The following is a 26,940-nucleotide window of genomic DNA, read 5'->3' as shown; positions in this document are numbered from 1 at the left end:
ATCGAAAAGATTGAAGAGTATATTTTTAGGGAGCAATAAGTTTTATCCCCGCAAATTTAAGAAAATCTAAATAGCAGAGGAGATCAAAATCAGTTCCCGGCCTGACAACAAATAGAGTTGAACCAGAGCCTAAGATTGTTCAACATCTTTATCTAAACATAGACTGAAGTTTTGAGTGATCAGCTTTAGTCTATATGTCAGCTTAATGTTTCAACATTAGATGTTAGGAAAGCCATATAATATTTTATTGTTCTAGCAGGATATCAAGAAAACTTTTAGGGAGATGACGTTTCAATGTTTGGCAAGACATCGATTCTTTGTAAAAAAAAATATAGTAATGTTTAATAATTTAAGAGGATACTGCAACATCAAATGTTTTACACAATGAGCTGCTACAAAACAGGTTGGGTCAAGCTGCCCGATGCCAATGGTCAAATGCTGGACGGTCCAGACTTAGCATGCTTATTTTGAAGACCACTATTTTTGAAGGACTAGATGTCAACTTTACTAGGTGCGTAGATACAACATTGACTGTTTAAAGCAACATGAGAGAAAGAAGAACGGGGAAGAGGGAGGGACAAGAACCGATCCACTTAGCATCCAAAATGGCACCCCTAATCCCAAGCTCAACATTCCTCAACACCATCAAGATAACACCCTCCACTATTTGAATCGAGGACATGACTATAACACACCACCCCCTCCACTTGGTAAAACGATGAACAGGAGAGAAAGAGATTTTAGCTTTAACATAACAATACCATAATTATCATGACCAAGTTTCCGTTGAGATGTTGATAAGAAGCGATGATTGATAAATCTTGCTATCATTGGCCTTGACGAAAAGTCTATACATTTAAAGACCTCGGCATTACTACCCTTGATGATACCAAGAATGCCATTCGAAAACCATGAGGGTTATCATATATGCTCGACTGCTTCATGTAACAAAAAGCAAGGTAATTTGGACTATGCTTGGTCTTTGTAACAGGTTGTTTCAAGAACGACCTGTTCTTGGAGGAGACCAAGTTCTATAGCCACTTCGTGTATATAACAAGCCTATGTCGGATGTGAACCCTATTATTAATATGCATATTTACTTTAATGGTCGCTTGTAGCATTTGTCAGTATCTCATGCTCGTAATGTTTGAGATAATGACATGGTGTGTATGAGATAATGACCAAGTTTTAATTAATGTGTATGAGATAACAAAAAAGGTATGAGATAATAACATATGCATGAGATAGTACTAAACAAAGATATGAGATAATGTATGACACAATGACAGATGTATGAGATAACATTATACAAAGAAATAAGATAATGTGTATGAAATAGCAAAAGAAGTATATGATAATGACATATGTATGAGATAATACTAAACAGAGGTACGAGATAATGTGTATGAGATAACAAAAGATGTATAAAATAATGATAGAGGTATGAGATAATGATATGAGCAAGATAAAAAGAAAATAAGGACGTTTTTTTGCCGCTCAATGGGGTATATTGGTTATAACGATATGTCAATTTTTTCTTTAGAATTTCCTTTTTTATTCATACCAAAAAGTTTCTTTTTGTATTAATCATGATTAATTTTTGTCATTATTGACATGGTGCATGAAAAATTCATTAACTGCAAGACATATGTAACCAGCTTCTCTCTTGGAAATGGGTGGTGCACACCAAATGCTGGACAAAAGTGGTGGAGGACATGTTCTTGTGTCCTCCGAGAATGCAAAAAAACATTCCAACCTATAATACCCTTGCCCATGGAATGCGAGGAGGCTATTTTTCTTTGAAACTCTTGCTCAAAAAAGGGTTTACATGCATGCCTGCTTTCCGTAATAAAAAGCAAGGTAATTTAGAGGGCTCTTAGCATATGTACCAGGTTTTTCCAAGAACGACCTATTGTTGGAGATGGGTGATGCACACCAAACACTGGACAGAAATGGTGGACAGCATGTTCTTATGTCTTCCAAGAATGCAAAAAACCATTCTAACCTATAATACCCATGCCTCTGGAACGCGAGGAGACTATTTTTGTTCAAAACTCACGCTTCAAGCAACACCCTCCATAACTCATCGTCTTCCTGCAGTTTCGCTCAGCTTTCAAGCGTATAACTCCTCTCCTCTCAAGTTTCCCTATATCTTGCTGCACTCTCAACAGCTAACTCTCTGTCTCTAGCTCACACAAAAATACAGACCCACACGTCATGGTTTGCCTTCGATGGGGAATATCTCTTTCTTACGACCTTCTTATTATTCATTTGATGTTCTTCTTCATTCTTCTCCTCATTCATATTTGTTTATGTTTTCCCTCCAACAACAAGGTTTATGTGAAACTGTTGATTGACTCCACCGACTTTTGGGGCTTTTAGATTAAGAACAAAGCAACAAACAGTATATTACATGGAAAGAAGGTGATTCTTTTTCTTTGCTACACAAGGGATGAAATTCCACACAAGGAGAGGGTGCTGGGGAAAATGCTGACTCGTTCTATATTCTCTTTTTTCAGAAATTACAAAATTGATCAGCAATAGTAAATGATGTTATGACTTCTCTTTCTACTGCAAATAGCAGAATTATTCCTTGCCATTACCATTATTTTTGTCATTATTGATATGCACAACATATTGTTAAGTTGCACCTTTATGTGTTCCCTCAAACACATTCAAGAATGCTTACATTGTAAATCCGTTTGCATGTTTATCTTGCTTCCTGTGAGAGAAGGTAATGGTGTTAATTGAACTCCATTATGATGGGAACAATTGTTGTGTTTAGAACGATGCTTTCATTTGAAAAATTGATATATCCTGCATTTCCTGGTTTAGGGGACAGTTTCAGTGAACTCTTAATCTAGAAACATGACCTCTTTAATGACTGCTGAACTCTAGTTTTCAGAATGCTTGCCATTTAAACAATTTTGTTGTCTATGATTTTAGTTCACGCTTTCCTTACCCTTCAACGGTTCAACCCTTTCTCTTTCATTTCCAGTATTTTGAACTGATGGGTGATTTTTCAATAACAACTTTTGAGATGGAAAGTCAATATCAAATGCTTTGTTCTCAGATATTGTTCAGCAACCCATTTAATTGCTTCCTTTCTAATATCTTGTTAGGCAGCATTTGTTGATTGACCACGAAGAGCATCCAATAAAGATATATGGTGTAAGACTTACAATTAATATTGGATTCTACAATAAGAGCATCCAATAAAGACATATGGTGTAAGACTTAGAGTTAATATTGGATTCTACAATGAGGAATTCACGAGTCTTACCTGTTGATTGTTGATTGATGTCTAAAGCACAATTATAGTAGCATAGGTCTAAAAGCATGCATCTGACGTATATATCCAAGCATCCACCATGTTAAGATGCTCAACATAGATCCCTTTTTCAACATTAATTTGATGATAGTAGTCTGTCTAATAAGGTAAGATTAGATGTATAGGTTAGCTTAACGATAGATGGTAATGTATAGGTCTTCAACATTAGAATTGGCCATTTATTGTTAGATTCAGATATAAAATTGTTCTAGATATAAAATAGTTTTAGATAATACTGAATGCTTAAAAGTGTTGTGGGCAACAGTTGTCATACATATTAATGCATACATCTTTTTCTGCTATAAAGGGTGCACCGTTCTATCATTGACACCGACACAGACCCTGAAGGCAAGAAAAATAGGGGGCCTTCGGTCCTGGCTTCGGGCGATGGGATGATCTTCTCGCTCACCCAATTAACTGTATACTATAAACAAGTTGAATGAGATGGCTTCATGGCTAGGTTGCACTTTTCATTAGCACTTTCATAATGAATAGAAGACTTATTACACATGATAACAACCGTCACAGTGGAGAGAGAAATGGAGAATTAGTTGTTTCATCTTCTAAACAGATCTCATGTCCTCCGTTTTTAAGATTGTCTTGGTATATGAATTTCTTATTTCTTTTGTATTTGACATATGACTTACACTTTGTTTGCTTCTGCCGGTTGAGAGTGAGCCAAAAGCATTTGAACCTACGACAAGATGCCAAGGTCTCTCTCTCTCTCTCTCTATATATATATATATATATCCTAGTTTTTATATGTTTTTACTTTATTAACATAAGCATATGTATTATCACTCATATTTACATAAATTGTTCTGAAATGCAAGGACTAAGGTGAAAATACAATGGACAAAAACTATATAATTGCTTGTGGGCTAATTGATCACATGAGATCATCATCATTTTCAAGTCACAAACGTCAATAAATAAATTAAGAAATGCTTCCCTTTAATCACATAATTATATTATATAGATACAATTGTTTACAGAAACTTGTATCTAAACATTTTCGGGTGGTTTGTATGTAACAAATTGAAAACTTACTCTTCAGTTATGTTTTTGTGATGTTTATAACGAATTGATGTTTTCTTTATAATGTATGAATTTTAGGTTATCGATATTTATAAAGAAAGAAAAAACAAAGGGAGAAGACAGATTTTTTTTTTGCTTCTATATTCTTTATAGGTTTGATTATATACTTTCTTTTACCATATCTATTTTAGGTTGCTTGTATTTGTCGATATAGAAAAGACAAAGGAGAGAGAAAAAAAAGAGAAGGAGAGAGTCTTTTTATTGGCTTAAACTTTTTTCTACATATTTTACTAGGTATTCTATTTTTATTATATGTTGATTTTAAGCCTCTCATGTATAGAAAGAGAAAAAAAAAGAGTCAATATTTTTATTTTCTGATATTTTAAATATGTTTTTAAAGATATTTTCTTTTATCATAAGCGATTTTTTTATAGAGAGAGAATGTATCTTTATTAGTTGATAAATTTTTCACATGTTTTATCTTTTAGAGAGAGAGAGAGATGCAGAACATATGTTCAACATGATTGTTCAGTTATTTAAACAAATGGTAGGCAAGACAAGTTGAAAGTTTTATCTTTGTAAACAAACATATGACAAAATTACAACATGTTCATATGGACAAAAACTCTTTGTGTTCTTAAGACACAGATTTTAAGAACAGTTGTTCCTGCAACTAAACAAGCTCTTAATGAAACGTATATAGACAAGGTTAAAGTGTACAAGATAAAGATAATAAGAAATGCTGAACATGTAGACCAAAATATTACATATTTTCTCCAACAAGGGACATTGATTCAAGGTTGGCCTTTCACCTTCTGCAAAACTTTCCAGTACCTCAGGCATGATGGATTAAGATGTATAGCATGGAGGAACCATTTAACAGGTGCTTGCGATGACTCGATCTCAGATGCTTCTTTAGACTGTCTGGCAACTAGATACATAAGAAAATAGAGCTCCACAGGCCTGTTTTCTGTGGGATCATCAACCAAAAGGAAAAGAATGATCTAAGAAGCAGTTCACAGTCAAGAACCAATCTTGACAACTACTGGAAGACTAAAGTCAAGACAGGACAGAAAACATCAACCATGTAAAACGATCCCACACATCAAGCTTGGGGTTGAAAGGAGGAGTCAAGATCAAGCCATCACCAACTTGCAAGCTATGCAACAGAAGACTACTAACCTGCAGGCCAAGAATACCATTCCAGTCGCAAATCCCTCTCCCAGTTACTTTTGGCACCTACGCTGGCATGTGCCTGGGCTAACATAACCGAAACAATTGGCAACGGGAAAACTTTCATCTCTCGGGCTTTGGAGAGACTCTTAACAGCAAGAGACAGGAAGTTTGAGTCTGACTGCTTCCTAGCAACCTCCATACAGACCACACCTGTCAAATCCAAGAAGCATTGAGCAACTCATAGGATTCTAAACATGTTTTAAAAGAAAAAGATATTCATGATAGACAAGGATCACCAATGAAGCTTCCCCAGAGATAGCTGTGTATACAAAATTAACACCATCCATAGTTCATTAGAATTTATTTAGTTTATTGAAAGGGGTCAGGTCACCTATCTGACACAGGTGCAGGGTGCGGATGCAGATGTGATTCTATCAGTAAACCCCAGAATGGTTCAAGGGTATACCATGAAAAGCATTAAAATAGATATATGACAGAACAATAATAATAGTAGCAGCAGCAGGAGCAGCAGTAGCAGTAGTGTCAATCCTTTGTGAATGACATAAGGTACCAAACACACACAGCATATGAAATGGCAAAAATAAGGAAGTTATTGCTAGAGCTGCAAGGCAAGATGTAACCATATTATCACAAATAGGCTTTAACTGTTTCTATTCATTCATCATAAACATCATTTGAAGTTTTAACATGTTACTCATTTCCAAGATTTCCCAAATGATACTTCCCAAAGCCTGTACACATTCAAATTGAAAAAGCCCACTGAAAAATCACAACTCGCTGATGTGAGGGGTAAAAGCATGACGGACCACAGTTAAACGTCTCCAGGATCAGGAACAATGTGATTCGAGAGGAAAACATAAAAGCAGACAAAATAACAACTACATAACATGGATTCCTTAAGGTTGCAGAACCTGTGTCGTGATTGGGCCAGGTGATAGTTCAGGCCTGTTGCAGGTTGCAGAGTGCAATCAGCCACCAGGACCTAAATTTGTTTTTATCCAAGTGTATATGGAACTGAACCACCTCGTTCAAGGAGAAGTAATGTCAAACAACCACATGGCTTTAGAAGATCAAGCGACTGATGTGTTTACTAAGGCTCTTCCCATTTGGTTCAATATCTACGCTCCATTTTGCAGGGAATGTTGGAACTAGAGAGTCGTTGGCTAGTTTTCTGAAATATTAGAGAGTTGGGGTCTTCTTTAATAATTTCTTATATTTATGTTGAAGTATTTTTGACAATCTGCCGTGCCCTAATCTCTCTTTTATTGAAGATTAGGGTAAATTAATGAAAGCACTTTCTCTCTCCTAGATGCTGGCTGTAACAAATCCAATGGTCTATAAGTCACGCGGGAGTCAATACAAGTGCAAAGATAGGTGTGAAGCAATTTCAAGTCTTGGTAGCAGAAAGATGTGTATGTGTGCATAAGTGCTTCCAGTGCAGTCCTGTCGATTTGAATTTAATCATGCAGCTACATGGACAAGAGAAAAGCAGATATATTAAGCATGCAGTTTTTTTAATGAATAAACATTTTAAGGTAATTGAGCATGCAAAGAAATTTAAGTTTCCAAGACAATTATTAGATGCCCTGCTAATTAAGCAAAATGACATAGTCTCTTTCTTTGATGATCTAGAGTGTGGACTTGCACAACATTTCAAACTAAATGATCACTACAAGATGTTAAGTTTCCAAAGTGTTAATAAGATGACACACAATTAAAAGTTTTAAGGAAAGAAAAAAAAATTGACCAAGGCATGCCTGAGCGACATGGTGCATAGCCTCAGGGGTGGATTCAAAAAACATACAATAAGGTCAGGGACTTAAAAAACTCCAATGAGCAATACCAATGTCTGTGTGTGTGTGTGTGTGTGTAATGTGCATGTGTGCCTATGTTGCATGCATGTGTGGTAGCCAATACCTTGAGTTTAAGAAGCAACTTTTCAATCTGGGCAAGATGCACGGAACACCCCAAGTGTCTAGAATAGGATTTGAAAATACTCATAGATTAAAGATTTTGAGAAATACAGAAGGTTTATCTATTTGTAACCAATATAGAAAGTGTCTTGGCGTGTGGCCTTTGAGCCAGCTTTGAGCAGTAGGGACATCTGAATCAATACTAGAATACAGTTCAATACTTGAACCTACGACCCAAGACATATTTTCTAATTTCTATAAAAGAGGTATACTGTAACACCACAAGTGTGTGGAGTAGGACTTGAAAATAGTCATAAATGCAGTTTCCTACAGCACAAACCAAGGCCAATTGCAAGTGTAGGTTAGAATCTCCCATATCCAGCACTTCGGTCAGTTTTGGACTATGTCATCACAAAAGCGAAGAAATTAGCCTTGTTCTTTTAATTGCACGAAACAAATTCAGTTTCTGTGAATAATTACCAAGAAAAATAGATCATGCCAGTGATTCTAACGAGACATCTAGAGAAAGATCAGACACATGCACTTCTTGCAAACACATACCATGGAGAAATAAAAGACATGCATCAACTTGATGAGAACAAACACGACGAAGAAGAGCTTCTGCAAGGAGAAATTCCTGATCTGAAATAAAAATCTGGATGTCCACTAGATTGAAGAGAGCCATCCACCTGTACCAGCAGCTACCCTTCTCCTTCAGACAAGCTTCAAAGTTCATGTCAATTGTATTTGAACCAGACTTTAATTTGAATGTGCACTCAAGGAATTTGAGCAATAACCAGCCAATTTCATAGCAGGTGCCAATTTGCAGGCATTTTTGATACTCAACTTGAAGTGCACCCAAGTCACCAACAGACGAATAAGCTCTACATAACTGAAAATGTGAAAAGAAAAGAACACCATTGGGGAGAGAAAGTTGTGATGCATCTGTAGCATAGTGAAGACATCCAGAATAATCCCCACATTGGAGACAGAGTTCAGAAGCACAGAGGAGAAGCATAAGCTTCTGATAAGTTTCACAGTTTCCAGCAGAAGTCTCACTTGCAAAAGCAGACATGAGAAGACGTTTTAGCATGTAGCAAATATGTCGAGGAAATTTCCTTTCACGGGCTTCCTGGTAAAAAGTAACAATGATCAAATATTTCGGCTTATGGTTCCAAGGCTGTTGATGACACCATCTGTTAGAAATGAACAGCGAAACAGCACCAAGATAAAGAACTTAAGGTGAAGAATCAAATCAGAAACTAAAGAAATATCGCATATGAATTAAGCAACTTAAACGAAAGAGTCATACTTCTGCAACAGATGTGTTGGTTTCACTCGACAAGTATGTCGATCCTCACATGTAGAGAAGGATGTATTTCTGGAACAGCTGGAATAGCATGAAACTGCTGCAGAACCAAGATTTTCATATGAAGGTTCTGAAAGTTTAGATGTCAAGTACATGGATGTGCCCATGCCTGTGCAGTTTGAGACACAATGAGCAGCTTTCCAGTTTTTGTCCCATATTAGAAGTGAACTTAATTGATTCCTGTGGTGTAACCAGAAACAAGAACTACGATTTATACCAGTAAAAACTATAAAGCACATGCTCACGGTGACAAAATAGAATTAGAATAAAGAAAAGTAACCACACTGAATAATGGAAGACAATAGCAGAAAAGAAACAAGTCAACAAGCTAAATTTTACTAAATCCAATACGATACCAGTTTATGCATGCCACTATCATTTAACATTTGGTGGTCAAAAAAGTCAACCAAAAATGCTCATGCCATCTTGGTATTCCCAAGACTTTTTTCCTTTTTGACTATTGGTCATTTTCTATCTACCACCAGCAAGCAAATGGCTAATGGATTTTCTATTTTTCTTGATTTTTTATTTTTAGTGAAAAATGATGTAAATGACATCCAAATTTTTTGGGTTCACTATAAACTTGGTTCCAGGGCAAAACAGGCCTCCTAAAACTAGGGTCTTTCCCTACGAATTCAAACGGCCTGTACGACATAAGATGATGGTAACCTGAAATATTCAACTCCTGGAATGTTGCTATTAGCCGAACGAATGTTACCTTATTGAAACACTATGAGGGTAGATGTGAAGGGACCTTTTAAGATGTTTCTTAGCACAAGAAATCCCCACTTCTCGATTTGATCCGCATGAAAGCTGCCAATCCAAAACTATACAAAATAAATTTTGTCATCAAAGTTATAATTCGTTAACTGTTGATCAGAGATTTACCCATTTCGCCATGGCAATCAAGGAATGAAGTTTGGAAGCCTCCTCATGAGACAGCAGGGACTCGATTCCACTTGAGAAAAATGTTTCCAAATGCTCACTAGTGTTGAGAGCCTTAACTGAAGCAATGAGAAAAACATTCCTTGACCTTTGTAACAAAGTGTCCTTCTTTTTCAGAATAACGGGCCAAGTGTATTTCATGCCCACTATGTGATAAAGCAATTTGCATATCAACCCGAATACATCAGCGGCAGTTTTCAGATCTGAATATGATACTGAGGCAGTCAGATGTTTTGCAATAGACAGAGCTCGATCAGTTTTACCAAGTTCCCATAATGCAACTGCATATATGAGCAAGCCTCTATTATCCAGAAAGCCTGGAAAAACCAAGAAAAGGATCATCACTATCAACATATATGACCCTAATGCATGACAATGATGAAAAAGTTAATGGAAATATACATGAAGATCACCAATGCATGACCATAATATACCACAAAGAAGAAATAAATTCCAAGACATAACATAGCTCAATCATATGATGCCTGTGTTGATACTTGATAGTCTACTTGATATACTAAATATAATGTTGATTTATGGACATCCTCGTTTTGTTGCCAACCTAGTGACCAGTCGACCTAGTTGGTGACCTGCTGATCAGTTGGGTGATGGTTCATGACCAGTTGACTGATTAGGTAGGTTGTACAAGTTGTACAGTCTTAGGTGCATTTGTTAGACATCTCCTTTTTCTGTTAGTACACCCCTAAAACCTGGAAAAAGACAAGAAGTGGATTGTTGCTATCAACATATATGACTCTAGTCTAATGCATGACAAGTATGAAAAAGTTAATGGAAATGTACATGCAGATCACCATTGCATGGCCACAAAACTACAAAGAAGAAATAAATTCCAAAATATAACATACTAACATAGCAAAATCATTTAATGCATGTCATGATAGTTTACTTGATATATGTTGAAGGTTATTGGTATACGGGTCCAGATCTGGACCCGATCCAGTATGTCCTTATTAGGGCATACTTATAGGTAGCATTGTAACCCTAATCTTTGGTGTTAATGAAATCTTAAGAGAGAGGGTTGAGGGTTTTTTCCACGTTACATCGTGATCGTCGTTTTCTTTCTCTCCTTGTTCGTGTTTCTACATGGTATCAGAGCCGTGAAGTTCCGGCGTTACTGGTTGGTCATTTGTCTTTTGTTCGTGTTGGAGGAGGATTCGCCCGGCACTGTTCATCGCCTGGCACTGTTCATCGACTCGCCCGGCACTGTTCATCATCTCGGCCGACACTGTTCATCGCACGCACCTGACGCCTACGCCCGACGCACGTGCCCGAGCTTCGCCCGTTGCACCCGACGCCTCCGCCCAGCGACAACCTGCCCAGCGCCGCTCAGGTTCCAGCCCTTTTCCAGCGTCCCTCTCCTCCGTTTTCTGTCACCCGACGCATCGCCCAGCGTCGCCCTTTTTCCGGCGACCTAGCGCCGCCCTCTGCTTCCGCCTGGTTCTGCAACCCACCCAGCGCCGCTCTGCCTCTGCCTCTGCCTCTGCCTGGTTCCGGCGATCTGTCTCCGCCTGGTTCTGACGACCCGCCCAGCACCGCTCTCTCGGTTTTCCGACGCCGCCCTCTTGCTGTCTCTACCGCCGGTGAGGTTTCGGCGTTCTCCTTCGTTTTGTCCGTTGCCTGCTCCCTGCCTATCTGCTCTTTTTTGTGCTCTGTTGTGCTGCTGCTTCCTGTCTCCCTTGTTGCCGAGACTTGCTCTCTGTCGCTGCCCTTGTTGCCGACCGGACGTCGCCCTTTGGTATTCCGCTGGTGCCTCTCGTGTTTTACCGCCGCCCGTGCCCGTTGCTAGACTGGTCTGTGATTATGGCAGCTTCTTCCTCGTCAACCGTCAACACAAATCAAACTGAAATCGGGGCTTTTAGAACTGAGAATGTTCCCATGCAAGTCACCACTCTTCGCCTTACAAAGGAGAACTATTTCTCGTGGTCGGATGGCCTATATCGATGGGAGCAACCCTGAACCAGCAAGAACAAGTGGTGTGTGGCATACTTGGTTTCTTGAGGATAATCAAGTGAAAACTTGGATTGTCAACTCCGTCTCCGCCGATATTCAGCCCCTTATCCTTCGGAAGAAGGCTGACATGTGGGTGGTCCTAGAGCAAATGTATGGCCAAAAGAAAACGGCAATTCGTACTTACCAAATAATGAAGACAGTCTATGGCCTTCGACAAAGGAACTCTTCTGTTGCAGAGTACTATGGGGCTTTGAAAGCCAAGTGGGAAGAGCTTGACTATCATTCTGATATTCCTTGGCATTGTCCCCAAGATCAGGCACTTCAGGTTGCTCAGGAATGGGAAAACAGGGTGTTCCTCTTTTTAGCAGGTTTAAATGATGAGTTTGAAGGTGTTAGAAGCCAGATTCTGAATTCAGGAGAGGTGTCCAGTATTGAAGATGTGTACTCCTGTGTTGAAGCGGAAGAACAGAGAAGGCTTGTTACAAATGAGGGGAAGATGGATCTTGTGCCCTATCACGAGAGATCCGCTCTTGTGAGTCGTGGTCCTGGCGGCCCGTCTAGATCCCTTCGAAGATGCACTCAGTGCAAGAAGACTGGTCACACCGTGGATTATTGTTGGGATCTTCATCCAGAGAAGAAGGAAAACAAAGGGAGGTCTTCTATTGGGAGGACGCTTGTGTCTGAGGTGCAAAAATTCAGTGGAGAAAAAGTCTCCATTTCTGCTGACCAGCTTCGTGAACTGAGGGCCTACTTGGGTCGGATCGATGTCAACCAGGCCGCGACACCTGATGAGACAAAGACTAATCAAGCTCTTGCAGTTATTGACGATACAGGTAACTCTTCTATGGGGGAATGGACTGTGGATAGTGGTGCCACTCACCACATGACAGGTAACCCAAAATTGTTTCATGAATATAAGTTATCTTCGGGAAGGGAACGAGTTTCTCTCGCAGATGGTTCATCTACTGTTGTGGCAGGCGAAGGGACTCTGTCCTTGTTGGACAAATTTCATGTGCGGGAAGCATTACATGTTCCCCAGTTTCCCTTAAATCTCTTGTCAGTTAGTAAACTTACTAAAAAGCTGAACTGTGAACTTATTTTTTCTGTCGACCGTTGTGTTTTGCATGACTTGGTGACAGGGAAGAGGATTGGGTTTGGTTTGGCGTCTGATGGCCTATACCGTCTTCCCATACATGTGGCTACAGCTCTTATGACAGTGATTAGCAAGACAGAAAAACAGAGAGAAGATTGTCTTCAGTCTTTTTTGTATTGGCATGAACGTTTTGGGCATTTACCTTTTGGGATTTTGAAACAGTTTTTTCCCGATTTGTGTTCTTCTTTGAACTTGTCTTTGATTTCTTGTGATGTGTGTCAGTTTGCCAAACATGTGAGGGCTTCGTACCCTGTTTCTACTAGTTGTGTTAATGAAGTTTTTTCTTTGGTTCACTCAGATGTGTGGGGGCCTTCGGGAATTCATACCCGTCAAGGTTTTCAGTATTTTATCACTTTTATTGATGATTACTCTCGGGCTACCTTTGTATACTTGTTAAAAGATCGCAGTGAGGTTCCTCATATCATAGAGACTTTCATCTTTCTTGTGCACACTCAATATGGTGGCAATATTAAAACCTTCAGGTCCGATAATGCCCGTGATGTGTCAGTCTGTTGAGGATTTTCTTCGACAAAGGGGGATTGTTCATGAGACTTCTTGTAGTTATACCCCTCCACAAAATGGAGTGGCTGAAAGAAAAAATCGCCAGCTTCTTAATGTCACCAGGGCCCTTCTGTTTCAAAGAAATCTTCCTAAACACTATTGGGGTGATGCTGTCCTCACTAGTGCGTATCTCATCAACCGCATGCCCAGTCGTGTTCTGAATGGTCGGACTCCCTATTCATTACTTCCTGGCAGTCGTCCACCATTTCTACTTCCTCCTCGTGTTTTTTGTTGTGTGTGTTTTATACATAATCACAGCCCCAATATTAAAAAACTTGATCCCAGGTCTATCAAAGGTGTGTTTGTTGGGTATTCCCCTACTAAAAAAGGATACAGATGTATTGACCCCCTCACTGGTAGAGTTTATGTTACGAGGGTGTAAATCAGGCACAAATTAGGCAAATACTTCAAGAATATCACTCTTGAATCTCCCACTAGCTCAACAAGGCAATACACAAGAGTCCTCTAACAAGAAGATAAAGAAAATATATTGATCTTCAGCCAAACAAGGCAAAAACTACAAGATGTGGCTTAACAAGCCATACATTAAAAGGGGACAACAGTCCCTTATTTATAATACAAGGGAAGAAGAGAGGAGGAGAGGAAATGGCTGTTGGGCCATTTCCAACGGCTAGAATTCTAGCAGTTGGAGAGAGGCCCAACAGCTATTTCCTCTCTTAACTAATAATAAAGGTGTAAAAAGGAAATAGAAAAATACATAAAAGAAAATGAAACATTACAAGTATGACCTAAGTACCCTAAAATATACACATATCTATCTATGTAAGACATATATTAGCACACTAATATATGTAATGTACATGCACATAGATATATATATATATATATATATATATAGATATAGGAATACATACATTCTAACATCCCCCCTCAAACTTACGGTGTGATAACCGAAAGTTTGCCAAGGAGAAATTGAAACCTCGCAACAGCAAGAGCCTTGGTAAAGAAATCTCCTAGTTGATATTCAGAGGGAACATAGGAGAGATCTATGTTTTTCTGAAGGAACTCTTCACGAACATAATGACAGTCCATCTCTATATGCTTTGTTCTTTCATGAAATGTGTGATTGCTAGCAATATAGATTGCACTTTTGTTGTCGCAGCAAAGCTTGACAGGATTCATGATATGAATTCCCATGTCCTTCAATAAGCTTTTGAGTCACACTATCTCCATTGTTGTAGTTGCCATCGCACGATACTCAGCTTCTGTTGATGATAGTGACATCTTATTTTGTTTCTTGCATCGCCAGGAGATTAAGGAATCACCTAAAAACACACAAAAACCAGTGGTAGAGTGCCTATTGTTGGGATCTCCACCCCAATCAGCATCTGTATAAGCAACTAATTCTAATATAGAAGAGGAAGACAGAAATAGTCCTTTGTTGATAGTGTTTTTCACATAACGGACAATCCGCATTGCCGCTCCAATGTGCACTGAGGTGGGTCTTTGTTGAAATTGGCTTATCACATGCACAGCATGAGCAATGTCAGGTCTGGTGATGGAGAGATACGAGAGAGCGCCAACTATTTGCCGAAAAGGAGTGGGATTCTCCAATATCTCTCCATCATCAATTTTCATTTTTACTCCCAGTGCTTCTGGAGTATCCACAACTTTGTCATCTGAGATACCTGTTCTGTCAACTAATTCACTGGCAAACTTTATTTGAGAAAGAAGATAACCCTGTTTGCTATAAGCAACTTCAATTCCAAGAAAATAAGTTAGTCTTCCCAAATCAGTCATCTGAAAGCATTTGTTAAGAAAATCTTTTACCTTTATAATCCCTTTATCATCACTTCCAGTAATAACCATATCATCAACATACAATAATAAAACAATTACACCTACGGAGGTGGTTTTTACAAACATGGCAGTGTCAGAGTAGCAAGATTGAAAATTTTGATTAAACATGACACTACTAAACTTATCAAACCAGGCCTTGGGAGCTTGTTTTAAACCATAAAGGGCTTTCTTAAGACGTAAAACTTTGTTTTGAGGTAGATCAAAACCAGGGGGAGCACTCATGAAAACTTCTTCCTGCAGGTGACCATTTAAGAAAGCATTTTTAACATCCATTTGAAAAATAGTCCAATGTTTAACAGAAGCAATGGCAATAAGAGTTCTAACAGAAGTCATGCGAGCAACAGGAGCAAAGGTTTCTTCATAATCAATCTCATATTCTTGAGCATATCCCTTGGCAACAAGTATGGCCTTGTATCTTTCTAAGGTTCCATCACTTCTAGTTTTGATTTTATAGATCCATCTACATCCAATAGTCTTTTTCCCTGTTGGTAGAGGCACAATATCCCAAGTCTCATTGCTTTCAAGAGCTTTAAGTTCAAGATTCATGGCTTCAATCCAATTGGGATCTTCCTTAGCTTCAAGGTAAGAAGATGGCTCATAAAAAGAATGATGTGCCATAAGACAAGCTCGAAATTTTGGGGAAAAAGACTCATAAGACATAAATCTTTGAGGAGGTCTAGTGTGCCTTTGGGATCTCCTAGGGAGAGATTGATTAGTTTCTTGATTTTGGGGATCTCTTCTTCTATAAACTAAGATCTCTTTTGGAGGAATCAAATGAGTAGAATTGTCATTGTTGACTTCTTCAATTGGCACTTCTACAACTTTATCGGGTTCATTATCATCAATATCATCATCATCATCAATATCATTAGTCCAAAGAAAAGTATAATCTTCTAGTTTTTTGGGTTCATCTTTGAAACCATCTTCATTTTCTAGAAAGATCACATTTCTAGAAACATAGACTTTATCTCTTTCAATATCATAACATCTATAACCCTTTTGAGTTTCGGAATACCCAATAAAAACACAAGAAATGGCTTTGGAAGAAAGTTTATCATCTTTGTCACTTAACACAAAACATTTGCAACCAAAGACTTTAAGTCTATTGTAATTAGGTTTAACATGATGAAGTTTTTCAAAAGGAGAAATATGTTTCAAAAGTTTGGTAGGCATTCTATTAATTAAATAGGTTGAAGTCAAAACAGCCTCAGCCCAAAAATTTTTGGGAACATTTTTAGATAAAAGAAGGGCTCTAGTAGTTTCAATAATGTGCCTATGTTTACGCTCGGCCACTCCGTTTTGTTGTGGAGTGTTAGGACAAGATCTTTGATGAACAATGCCTTTTTCTTTTAGAAATTTTTGAAATTCATTTGACATAAATTCTCCTCCCGAATCACTTCTAAAGACTTTGATGTTTGAGCCAAATTGGGTATAGATCATGTTGTAGAAATTCTTAAAGTTTATGAAAACCTCCGATTTGTGTTTGAGAAAGTAAACCCAAGTATGCCTAGAATAATCATCAATAAAAATCACATAGTACAATAATCCTCCTTTCGACATAATAGGAGCGAGCCCCCACACATCCGAATGCACTAAATCAAAAGATTTTTGGGCAATAAAGTTTCTATTATCAAAAGGTAAGGCTTTCATTTTAGCCTTGATACAATCATTACAACAAAAGTTCTTTTGACAAAAATTCTCCATGAAAGGAAGATGAGACATTTTTTATATATTGGTATGTCCAAGTCTTTGATGCCAAGTTTGAATGTCACATTCTTTGGAGATATTGCAAGATGGTCTTGAAAGGTCCAAAAAGTCTATGTAGTAGAGATCTTTTGTTCTAAAACCTTCCCCAATCGTCTTCTTGGATACTCGGTCCTGTATCAAACGTTTGGATTGTGAGAAGATTATATCAAAACCAAGGTCGGCTATTTGAGAAACGGACAATAAATTTAAGCTTAATTTAGGAATGTGTCTTACTTGAGGTACTTTTAAAGTTTTGGATCCAAAATCTAGGTCAAGATTTCCAATAAAATCAATTTCAAGAGAAGTACCATCCGCCGTTTTCACAAAGGAATAAGAATCATTTTTAGTACATTCGGTGAGAAGGGATCCACAAGGCGTCATATGAAAAGATGCACCCCAATCAATAATCCAAGAATACTTACTTGAAGAAGTAGATGCCACGGTAGCTCCCAAAGTTGAAGGTGCGCCTCCTCCCTTTAGAAACGGTTGAAGAGCACTTATGAGTTGATCAAGTTGGAATGAGCTTGCTTCTTTTCTTTCTTCTTGAATTGGAGCCGCAACATTGCTTCTTTTGTCAAAAGTTCTAAGTTTTGGACATCTTGGCTTGGTATGTCCTTCTTCTTGACAATGATAGCAAATAACTTTTCTTCTTGCTCCTTCATTTATACGATTGAAGTGAGGAGGTCTATAAGGTCTCAAATGGGCCCCCGGCCTAGATGTGGCAAGCACATTGTTGACTTTCTCTTTATCAAGACAAAGACGATTTTCCTCCATTTGAAGCTCCGCAATAGCCTCATTCATAGATGGTGTTTTAGAGCAATGAAGTAAAGCGGTTTTGACACCATCAAATTCCGGTCTATGACCTATAATAAACTTGTAAAACTTGTCACGTTGTATTTGCTTTTCTCTAAGAATAAGAACTTGTGTCCAATGTGGTTCAAAAATACTCAATTCATCATACAATTGATCCATTTCAGCCACATAATCTTTAATAGGTCTATCTCCTTGTTGAAGATCGTGAATTTTGAGTTGAACATGATGCATATAAGCAACATCTCTCATGGTATGAGTTTTCTTTAGATATTCCCAAGCTTCTAGGGCAGAATTTAATTTAGAGATTTGCCCGCTAGTAGCATTGTCAACACAAGTCAAGATCCAAGTAATGATTTTGTGATGACCAACACTCCATTCTTCCCATTTCTTGTTGTATTCAGCCATTACCTTTTCTTTTTCGGTTGCATCCAATTCCATAGCCCTTCCATCAACAATTTTCGTAAGGACAAGTTGTGGTTCAAGTTTTGTCCCATCAACTAGTCCCCAAAGGCTTTTACTACGAATAAAGTGTTCCATAGTTCTAGCCCATTGTATGTAATTCGTTGATGAGAGTTTGGGAAATGGAAGAGAAGAGACTTTGTCATCCATGGGCACAATCAACAAGGTAGATCCACTTACAAGTTATGAAGAAGATGGCAGCCACGTGAAAAGAAGTCCACGGCAACGATAAAAACTCAGCAACAATAGAAACCAGTCACCCTTCCAACAGCCACGAGCTCACCACCAAGGGAGCTAAATTCCATCAAGAAATCACCAAAAAGAAGCCAGCAAAAACACTCTTCTTCTTGTGAAAAACAGCAGCAAGCAATATCTCGAACACTTGGAGTGCTTCACAGCTCCAACGTAGGAGTAAAAACTGAACCTTCAATCTTGAACGGCAGCAAGACAAAGAGCCAAAGACGTGGCTCTGATACCATGTAAATCAGGCCCAAATTAGGCAAATACTTCAAGAATATCACTCTTGAATCTCCCACTAGCTCAACAAGGCAATACACAAGAGTCCTCTAACAAGAAGATAAAGAAAATATATTGATCTTCAGCCAAACAAGGCAAAAACTACAAGATGTGGCTTAACAAGCCATACATTAAAAGGGGACAACAGTCCCTTATTTATAATACAAGGGAAGAAGAGAGGAGGAGAGGAAATGGCTGTTGGGCCATTTCCAACGGCTAGAATTCTAGCAGTTGGAGAGAGGCCCAACAACTATTTCCTCTCTTAACTAATAAAAAAGGTGTAAAAAGGAAATAGAAAAATACATAAAAGAAAATGAAAAATTACAAGTATGACCTAGGTACCCTAAAATATACACATATCTATCTATGTAAGACATATATTAGCACACTAATATATGTAATGTACATGCACATAGATATATATATATATATATATATATATAGGAATACATACATTCTAACAGAGGGATGTTACCTTCTTGGAACATGTCTCTTACTTTGGTGAAAATCCTCTTCAGGGGGAGAAGTCTGTGGTTAGGGAAGAGTATTCTCAGAGTCAGGAACTCCAATTTACAGATTTTTTGGACTACAGGAAAGCAGAACCTCTCACTGTTGTTGATGTGGCTGAGAAGGAGGAAGGGTGTGACACTGGTATTGAGAAGGAAGGCAATCGTTTGTTTGGACAGGTCTACTCTAGACGAGGTGCTCGGACAGAGGATGTGATTTGTGGTGCGAGATCTACTGCCAATCCCAATGACACTCCTTGCTTGGATGAACCAAGTCCTACATTGAAGACCCAAGATGAAGTTGAAAAGAAAAATGAAGATCTTCTCATTGCCCTGAGAAAGGGTGTCAGGTCATGTACTCAACACCCTATTGGTAATTTTGTATCTTATTCCAGACTTAGTCAAATTATGAATAACCAGGATATTGACAAGACTCATCCAATTCATTGACCCAGTGATTCAAAAATCAACCTACCCAAGGATCATTAGGTTTTAAAATTTTGTACAAGAGAACTATATAGCGTAAAATAACTAAAAATTGGCCACATGAACAGCAGCAAACAGTTGCTTGGTTCAGCCTTTGTAAATAAAAAGATGGAGGAATATCTATACTAAAATGGATTAACCAAGTAGCTAAGGCTTACAAATAAAGACTAGCTGATTTGCTCCAACTATCCACCATACAAATCGGAAGAAAGAGATGCAAAATGTCTTCAGGTGATCATGGATTCTCCCAAATTTGCTATGTGGTTTTCACCATTGTAGAGGACTGCAAAGCAACTCTGATTCGAACCACTTGTCAATTTGGGAAAATTTACATGGGTTCTACGTCACACGGATACGGCAGACTGGGTCGAGTACCGGTGTCGACACGCGGACACGGGGATCCCGACACGGCGATACGGCTGGATACGTTTTGGATCGGGTCTGGGTCAGACCCGATCCAAACCACTTGTATAACCGATTTTTTAACCCGCGTTTTGTTTTACGCACTGACCTCCGGCGATCGACGCTCGACCTTCGTTTACCCTCGACGGCTTCCGCAGCAGGCTGGCAGCACAGTAAGGCAATGGCGGGCGACGGCGACCTCCGGCGATCGACGGCGACTTCCGGTGGCGTCCGGCGGCAGCCAGCGACAGACAGGTAAGTGTTTTGTCGATTATTTTCGATAATAGAAGTTAGGGTTTCAACTTTTATTTGGGGATTTTTTACATTGGGTATTAAAATCTGATTTGGGGATGTTTTGGTTTGAAGATTGGACGGTTTAGAATCATATTCTTCAATGCTATGTGCGATGTTTTCTTTTTTTTGTTTGATTTTGGGATTTGGGGATTTTGCCGTTTTGGGTGTATAACCGATTTGGGGATTTTGCCTTCGCTGTTGTTCATGATGCTAGACAATGATGAATACGTGATATCTAGATGGCATTAACATATAATATACCATTCATGAATGTTCCTGTTCACTGTTCACTATTCACTTCAGCCTTCGCTATTGTTCATGTTTCTTTTAGTTTTAGGCTTTAACGAACTGCTTCTGTTCCTGTTCACTATTCAATCTGGCAGTACTATCATTTACCATTCTTGAATGTTCCTGTTCACTATTCAGCCTTCGTTCTGCTTCTGAATCTTTGAAGTTTTGTGACTGCAGTGCATGTTTATACTTTGTCAGTTTGTTGTATTGTTTTATTTCATAAATTTTATGTTCATTATACGTTTTTTCCATTTTTTTATTATGTTTAATCTAGTATGGCGAGCAAAGGAAAAACAGTGTCTCAGTCTCAAGACTCTCAACCTACAAGTTGTGGTTCTGGATCAGCTACACCTCAGCCACCATTATGGTCATACGTGAATCTAATGGGGAAACCTCCTGGAGGCGGTGGAAATGCTTTTTTTAGGTGTAATTTTTGTGAGGGACAGTTTAATGGATCATATACAAGAGTGAAAGCACATCTATTAAAAATCAGTCAAAAAGGAATTCAACCATGTAAGAAAATCACTAACGAGACTTTGGCTCAGTTGAAGAAAGAACAAAAAGCCTTTGAGAATAAGAAAAGCACATCATCTGGATCTGGTTTCATTGACATTGCTTCAATTTTACATGATGATATTCAGAATCCTACCAAAAAAAGAAAAGTTGTTGATGTTCATCAGAAATCAATTAAGGATTCATTTAGTTTACAAGGACGGCGAGAATTAGATCTAAAAGTGGCGACATTTTTCTATGCTAATTGCATACCATTTAATGTAGCTAGAAGTCCATATTGGAGAGACTTAGTTACATCTATTGCAAATTCTAACTTGACTGGGTATGTTCCCCCTAGTTCTGAAAGGCTTCGCACTGTACTGCTAGAACAACAGATGACTCGAGTGAACAAATTGTTAGAGTCTCAAAAGTTCACTTGGGATCAACACGGAGTTTCTATTGTTTCTGATGGCTGGACAGATTTGCAACGACGCCCTCTTATTAATTTCATTGCAACTTCAGCAAATGGACCAATTTTCTTGAAAGCAATAGATGCATCTGGTGAATACAAAAGTGCTGAGTATCTGAAAGGATTGTTTATGGAAATAATTGAAGAAGTGGGGAAAGAAAACGTTGTTCAGCTAATTACAGACAATGCACCTGTATGTAGAGCAGCTGGTATTGCGATAGAAAAGGAGTACCCTCATATCTTTTGGACTTCTTGTGCAGTTCATAGCTTAAATTTGGCTCTAAAGAGTATATGCAATCCACCAAGTAAAGAGCAAGATCCTCATGCTTATGAATTATGTTCGTGGATTGAAGACTTGGAAAAGGATGTGAGGAACATCAGAAATTTCATAGTAAATCATCAACATGCACTTTCCATTTATAACAAGCATTCTGATCTAAAATTATTAAGAGTTGCAGAGACACGTTTTGCATCTCTAATTGTTATGGTCAAAAGGATAAAAAGGGTGAAAAGTGCATTGATCAGTATGGTGACTGATGATGATTGGAGTTTCTACCGTGCTGATGTTGATGACAAAGCTCAAGCAATCAAAGGAATGATTCTTGAAGACAAGTGGTGGGATCAAATCTTTTATTTTCTTGCATTCACAGAACCGATCTGGGAGATGTTGAGAGTTCTTGATTGTGATAATTCAACGTTGCACTGTGTGTATGAGATGTGGGACACTATGATTGAAAAAATCCAAGAGGTTATTTTTAAGCATGAAAAAAAAAGTATTGCACTTGAAGATTCAGCATTTTTTGATCATGTGCATAGAATATTGATTGCAAGATGGGATAAAAGTAGCAATCCTCTTCAATGCATGGCACATACATTAAATCCTAAATATTATGGAAAAAAGTGGCTTACAGGGGGTGTTGGAAGAACCCCACCACATCTGGATCTAGAATTATCAACAAACAGAGTAGCATGTATTAATAGGATTTTCATTGATGTACATCAAAATCGCCGAGCTAATGATGAGTTTGAAAGGTTTTCTACTGGAATTGGAGAAGATGTAGGTGCAACTGTAGACAAAGATAATTATCCATCTTTATCTTGGTGGATTAAACATGGAACTGCTTATCCTACTCTTCAATACCTTGCTTTCAGATTGCTAGTTCAACCTGCTACATCTTCATGCTGTGAGAGAAATTGGAGTACATATTCACAAATCCACACTATAAAACGAAATAATCTCACAAGCAAACGTGCAGAAAATCTGGTTTATGTGCATTCTAACCTTCGGCTTCTATCACGGAACAAAGAAGAATATAGGTAAATTAAGTATATGATTTATTGATTTAGATGTTTCTCTTCTTATTCGCTAACATCATAATAATTACAATTTTTTTGTCTTGTAGGGAAGGAGAAACTAAATATTGGGACGTGAATGTTGAGGACTTTAACTTAGAACAAGAGAATGAACTTGAAGTTGTTAATTCAAGATTCGAAGAACCTTGTATTCCCTCAACATCTTCTATTGTGGAAGAAGAGGAGATTGGGGAGAACGATGATTTGGGCATTGATGATGACTAGAATGATGATGAACAATGTTTTGTGATGATTGATGAACAATGCTTTGTAACTTTCTTTGAGACTTTCTTGCTTATGTCTTAGCAGTTATCACTTTTGAGATTGGTGATGAACAATGTTGTGTTTGAGACTTTCTTTATTATCATTTTTAATTTTTTTGAATATAATATTCGCCGTATCCGCGTATCCTAAAATTTTGAAAATGCCGTGTCCCCGTACCCGTACCCGTATCCGTGTGACATAGCATGGGTTTTATTTTGTGAAATGACCAACTAAATACTGGAATCCATTTATTGTTCCAGATTAGCTTTCTCCCAGGTTAACTATTTAGGGAACAATACGTAACATAAGCTTCAAATATTTAGTGGAAAATTTAAGATCACCAACAAGTTGACCAGCATATTCATGGGAAATATAGATGCAAGTCTCTCAAATCACCTTCTTCTTCCAACACTTTGCACTCACGAGTACCATCAAGAAAATGTCCAGCCTGCAGCAATAAATAGACATTTTACAAAATTTTAGTGTAGCAATCTTAGTAGTCAAAAGAGCTAAGCAGCCTAAGCCGGAGACATCCAAACAGACCTAGCTATAGCCAAAAAACAGCATATAAAGAGGGGGAAACGAGTAAAAAGAAAGAGAAGGAGAAGAAAAACAAGAAAAAGGAAAGCAAAAGAAAAAGATAAAAAGGTGAAAGTAGAAGAAAAAAATAGGAGAAAAAAGAAAACTAAAGCATTTCTATTTTTATTTCGGAGCCTAGGTGGCCCAGCCTAGTTGAAAAAGGTAGCTGCCTAGGGCTGGATGTACCTATGCACACTTTTCACTACTAAGGTACCAATGCATGACAGAATCTTCATGTACGTATAGGCATTGCTTCTAATAGTTTATCCCAAAAGGTCTAGAATAAAAAATAAAGGAAGAACAGCATCTTAGTTGGAACAGACTTATGCACAGATTATTACCACACAAAGAGCTCTAGAAAGATTAGCTGTTATGTCATGTTTGCAAGAACTAGGTGTTGCCACTGTAGAAACATTGGCAGCAAATCTTGCACGCCTATAGGCAGCAATTGCAGAACAATAATCAGATCTGGCCTCACAAACTAGTCCATACAAATTATGGCCTTCAGGATAGTGGGGTGCACGCTGAACTGCCTGTGTGATGGCCACAAATACCTGCATAGCCAATTGCATTGTGCAACAATCTTAAATGAGTATTCACTATTCAGAATAAACAACATAATGACATGGGAAAAAAAAAACGTCTCAATAGGCAACAATAAAAGTGAGATATCAGTTGGATAATCTCTGTACTTCACATTCTTCCTAAGAGAACATAGTCATTTCTTGTATTCGTATTATGTATTTTTATGTATTTTTCTCCACCTATTTTTTTCTTTTCTCTTTGTATTTTTTCTTTTTATTTGTTATATTTTTGTTTCTCTTCTAAGAGAACTATTGTAGCTCCCAATGGCTAGATATCTAGTCATTGGAGCCTCCAACAGCTCTCTTACCTGCCTATTTAAGGACCAGTCCAGTCCCCTTTCGATTAAGCTTCTCAGAAGCTGTTTCTCGAGTGCATTTTGATTTGGTCCATGCCTTAGTGCACAGTTTTCCTCTCCTTTCGTATAAGAGTATTTTTTGTGAAGCATTCGTGGGAGAAATATAAATTGTCCATATTGTTAATTTGAGTTTGCCATCCTTCAAGGAAACTTCCACTTCTTGATACAGATTTCTATCTATATCAAGTCCTTTACATGATATCAGAGCAAAAAGAATACAGTGCTGATTTTCTCCAGAATTTCTTCAAATTAAAATTGTGGTGCAACAGGTCGCGTGGATTGAGTAAAGTTCTTGAAGCTTTCCATTGATTTGACATTTCCTTCTGGTGTGTTCTTTCTTTCTTCTCACTGTTATATTTTTCAAAATGGAAGACAAAGGGTGTGTAACCCTCCAACCGTTTTTAAAGCTCAATTTGTCAAACCATGTAAAATCGGATTCCACTATGAAGCATCATATATGAGGTAAGGGTCTTTGGGTTTTTATTGATGGTTCCAACTTCCAAGAATGAACCCAATTTAATCTACACCAAGACTGTAGAAGCAAAATTGACGCAACAACTAGAGGATAAAACTAATCCCATGGAAGAACACACCAATAGTGTAAAAAATAAAATTTAATTGAAGGAAAACAAATGAAGAACAATGAAAAAAAGAGAAAATAATAGAATTAGGGTTTATTGAAGCATCAGTTAATCCCCAAAACAAGAAAGAAGCCCTTAAATAGGGCTTATGAGTAAATTGTGTCAATTGGATCCAAGTCCAAATGAATGAGAAAATAGAACGAATAAAATGACTCAAATGGATCCTTTATACAATCTGATTCCAAACTAGGCATCCAATCATGCATCAATTTCCCCAGGTATAAGAACTCAGTTCCCTGCAATGACAAAGATAAGCTGCCGTGTGTAGATGCCCCTTGGACTACCTCGAGGCTCGAGCAGCTACCCAGATGTACAACTACTTATTGAGGTTGGCCAAAACCAGAATCCACTGTCAAAGGTACACTATGTATACTCATGTTTCGCAGTAGGCCCAATGCCGATCAGGTGGGTCCTAATCATAGTCACAAAAAACACATTTTCTTCTGAAAAAAATGCGAAAAAGACACGATAAATAAAATTACCATTCAAAACTAAAAAAAAAACATGGTTTTTAAACATTAAGAGAAAAGTGAAAAAAAACACATTTTTTCACGTTTTTTTCCTTTTTTCATGTTTTTTGTGATGCCAAACAGTTTTTTTTTTCATTTTCTAATTTTTATTTGTTGCAAGTCTACTTATTTTTTGATGTTTGTGTTATTAGTTTCTCACTGATTTTATTTTTTCTTCATTTTTTTTTATTTTTTTAAAAGTTACCATATTTTTTCCTTTTTTTTTTCAAGCTTGCATATTATACCCGAGAAAAACCTCACCGCTTAAAACTTGAGAAAGTTTTTTTGTGACTATGGTCCTAATATATGGCTAGTCTAGGCCGTATTAAGAATCTAATGTTCTAGTTGGATCACAGTATGTAAACAGATATGCTATGTTGAAAACAGCAGAAATTGGACATTCTTTTGGAATATCAAACAGGTATGTGTTCTTCCCTAAATGCTAGAGGATTGATAACGGCCACATTTACGAGGAATAAGTTTGTTGCATGTGCTAAATGGAAAACGCTTAGGACACAAATAGATCAAAACAAACTGATCAATATCAAAATTAACCTATCAACGTCCCGATCAACACATGCCTTGCAGGACCCATACTCAAACAACTTTTGCTTAACCTTTTGATGGACCTCACATGTACGCAAATGCATCTAGGGCATTATAATTATTATCAGTAGGACTGGACACTAGAGACAGGTCAACTACATGAGTGCATGAACACGCATATGCAATTTAGAAGAGAAATCTACCATGAAATGGTTGATAGTATTGTTGCAGGCAAACTTACCTTGGGATAACACTAGATCCCAAGTTTTCCCATTATCATGGTATCACCAACCAAACTAGCAAGCTGCAAAGCAACTTTTTTTCCCAACGATGAT

At 37.9% G+C, this 26,940-nt stretch overlaps 2 protein-coding genes across 4 annotated transcripts in view; one reads left to right on the top strand and one right to left on the bottom strand.

The window, feature by feature from the left end:
- Positions 1-4,928: 4,928 nt before the first annotated feature.
- The window catches only part of LOC116255403 (tetratricopeptide repeat protein SKI3), a 66,245-nt gene continuing 44,233 nt past the window's right edge, over positions 4,929-26,940 (bottom strand). For all 3 annotated transcript variants that reach the window (XM_031631202.2, XM_050078420.1, XM_031631203.2), the window contains 8 exons: positions 24,311-24,523; positions 23,787-23,838; positions 9,737-10,110; positions 9,567-9,661; positions 8,792-9,028; positions 8,041-8,675; positions 5,552-5,755; positions 4,929-5,339 (listed from right to left, as the gene is read on the bottom strand). In XM_031631202.2, the coding sequence (XP_031487062.1) occupies positions 5,164-5,339; positions 5,552-5,755; positions 8,041-8,675; positions 8,792-9,028; positions 9,567-9,661; positions 9,737-10,110; positions 23,787-23,838; positions 24,311-24,523 (1,986 nt within the window). In that variant the 3' untranslated portion in view covers positions 4,929-5,163. The remainder of the gene's footprint in view (positions 5,340-5,551; positions 5,756-8,040; positions 8,676-8,791; positions 9,029-9,566; positions 9,662-9,736; positions 10,111-23,786; positions 23,839-24,310; positions 24,524-26,940) is intronic.
- On the top strand, positions 20,182-23,775 carry LOC126410165 (uncharacterized). Its single transcript, XM_050078421.1, has 2 exons — positions 20,182-23,090; positions 23,177-23,775. Exons 1-2 carry the CDS (start codon positions 21,088-21,090, stop codon positions 23,349-23,351), a joined length of 2,178 nt encoding a protein of 725 aa, XP_049934378.1. The 5' UTR covers positions 20,182-21,087; the 3' UTR covers positions 23,352-23,775.

The sequence above is a fragment of the Nymphaea colorata genome, chromosome 6 (assembly GCF_008831285.2).
Source record: "Nymphaea colorata isolate Beijing-Zhang1983 chromosome 6, ASM883128v2, whole genome shotgun sequence".
Classification (NCBI taxonomy): domain Eukaryota; kingdom Viridiplantae; phylum Streptophyta; class Magnoliopsida; order Nymphaeales; family Nymphaeaceae; genus Nymphaea; species Nymphaea colorata.
The sequence above is the reverse complement of the archived record's forward strand: the minus strand, read 5'-3'. Positions and strand labels throughout refer to the sequence as shown.

Coding starts and splice junctions, on each gene's coding strand:
- LOC126410165 (XM_050078421.1), top strand. CDS start 21,088: ATGGCGAGCAAAGGAAAAACAGTGTCTCAGTCTCAAGACTCTCAACCT. Junction 23,091..23,176: donor CGGAACAAAGAAGAATATAG/GTAAATTAAGTA, acceptor TTTGTCTTGTAG/GGAAGGAGAAACTAAATATT.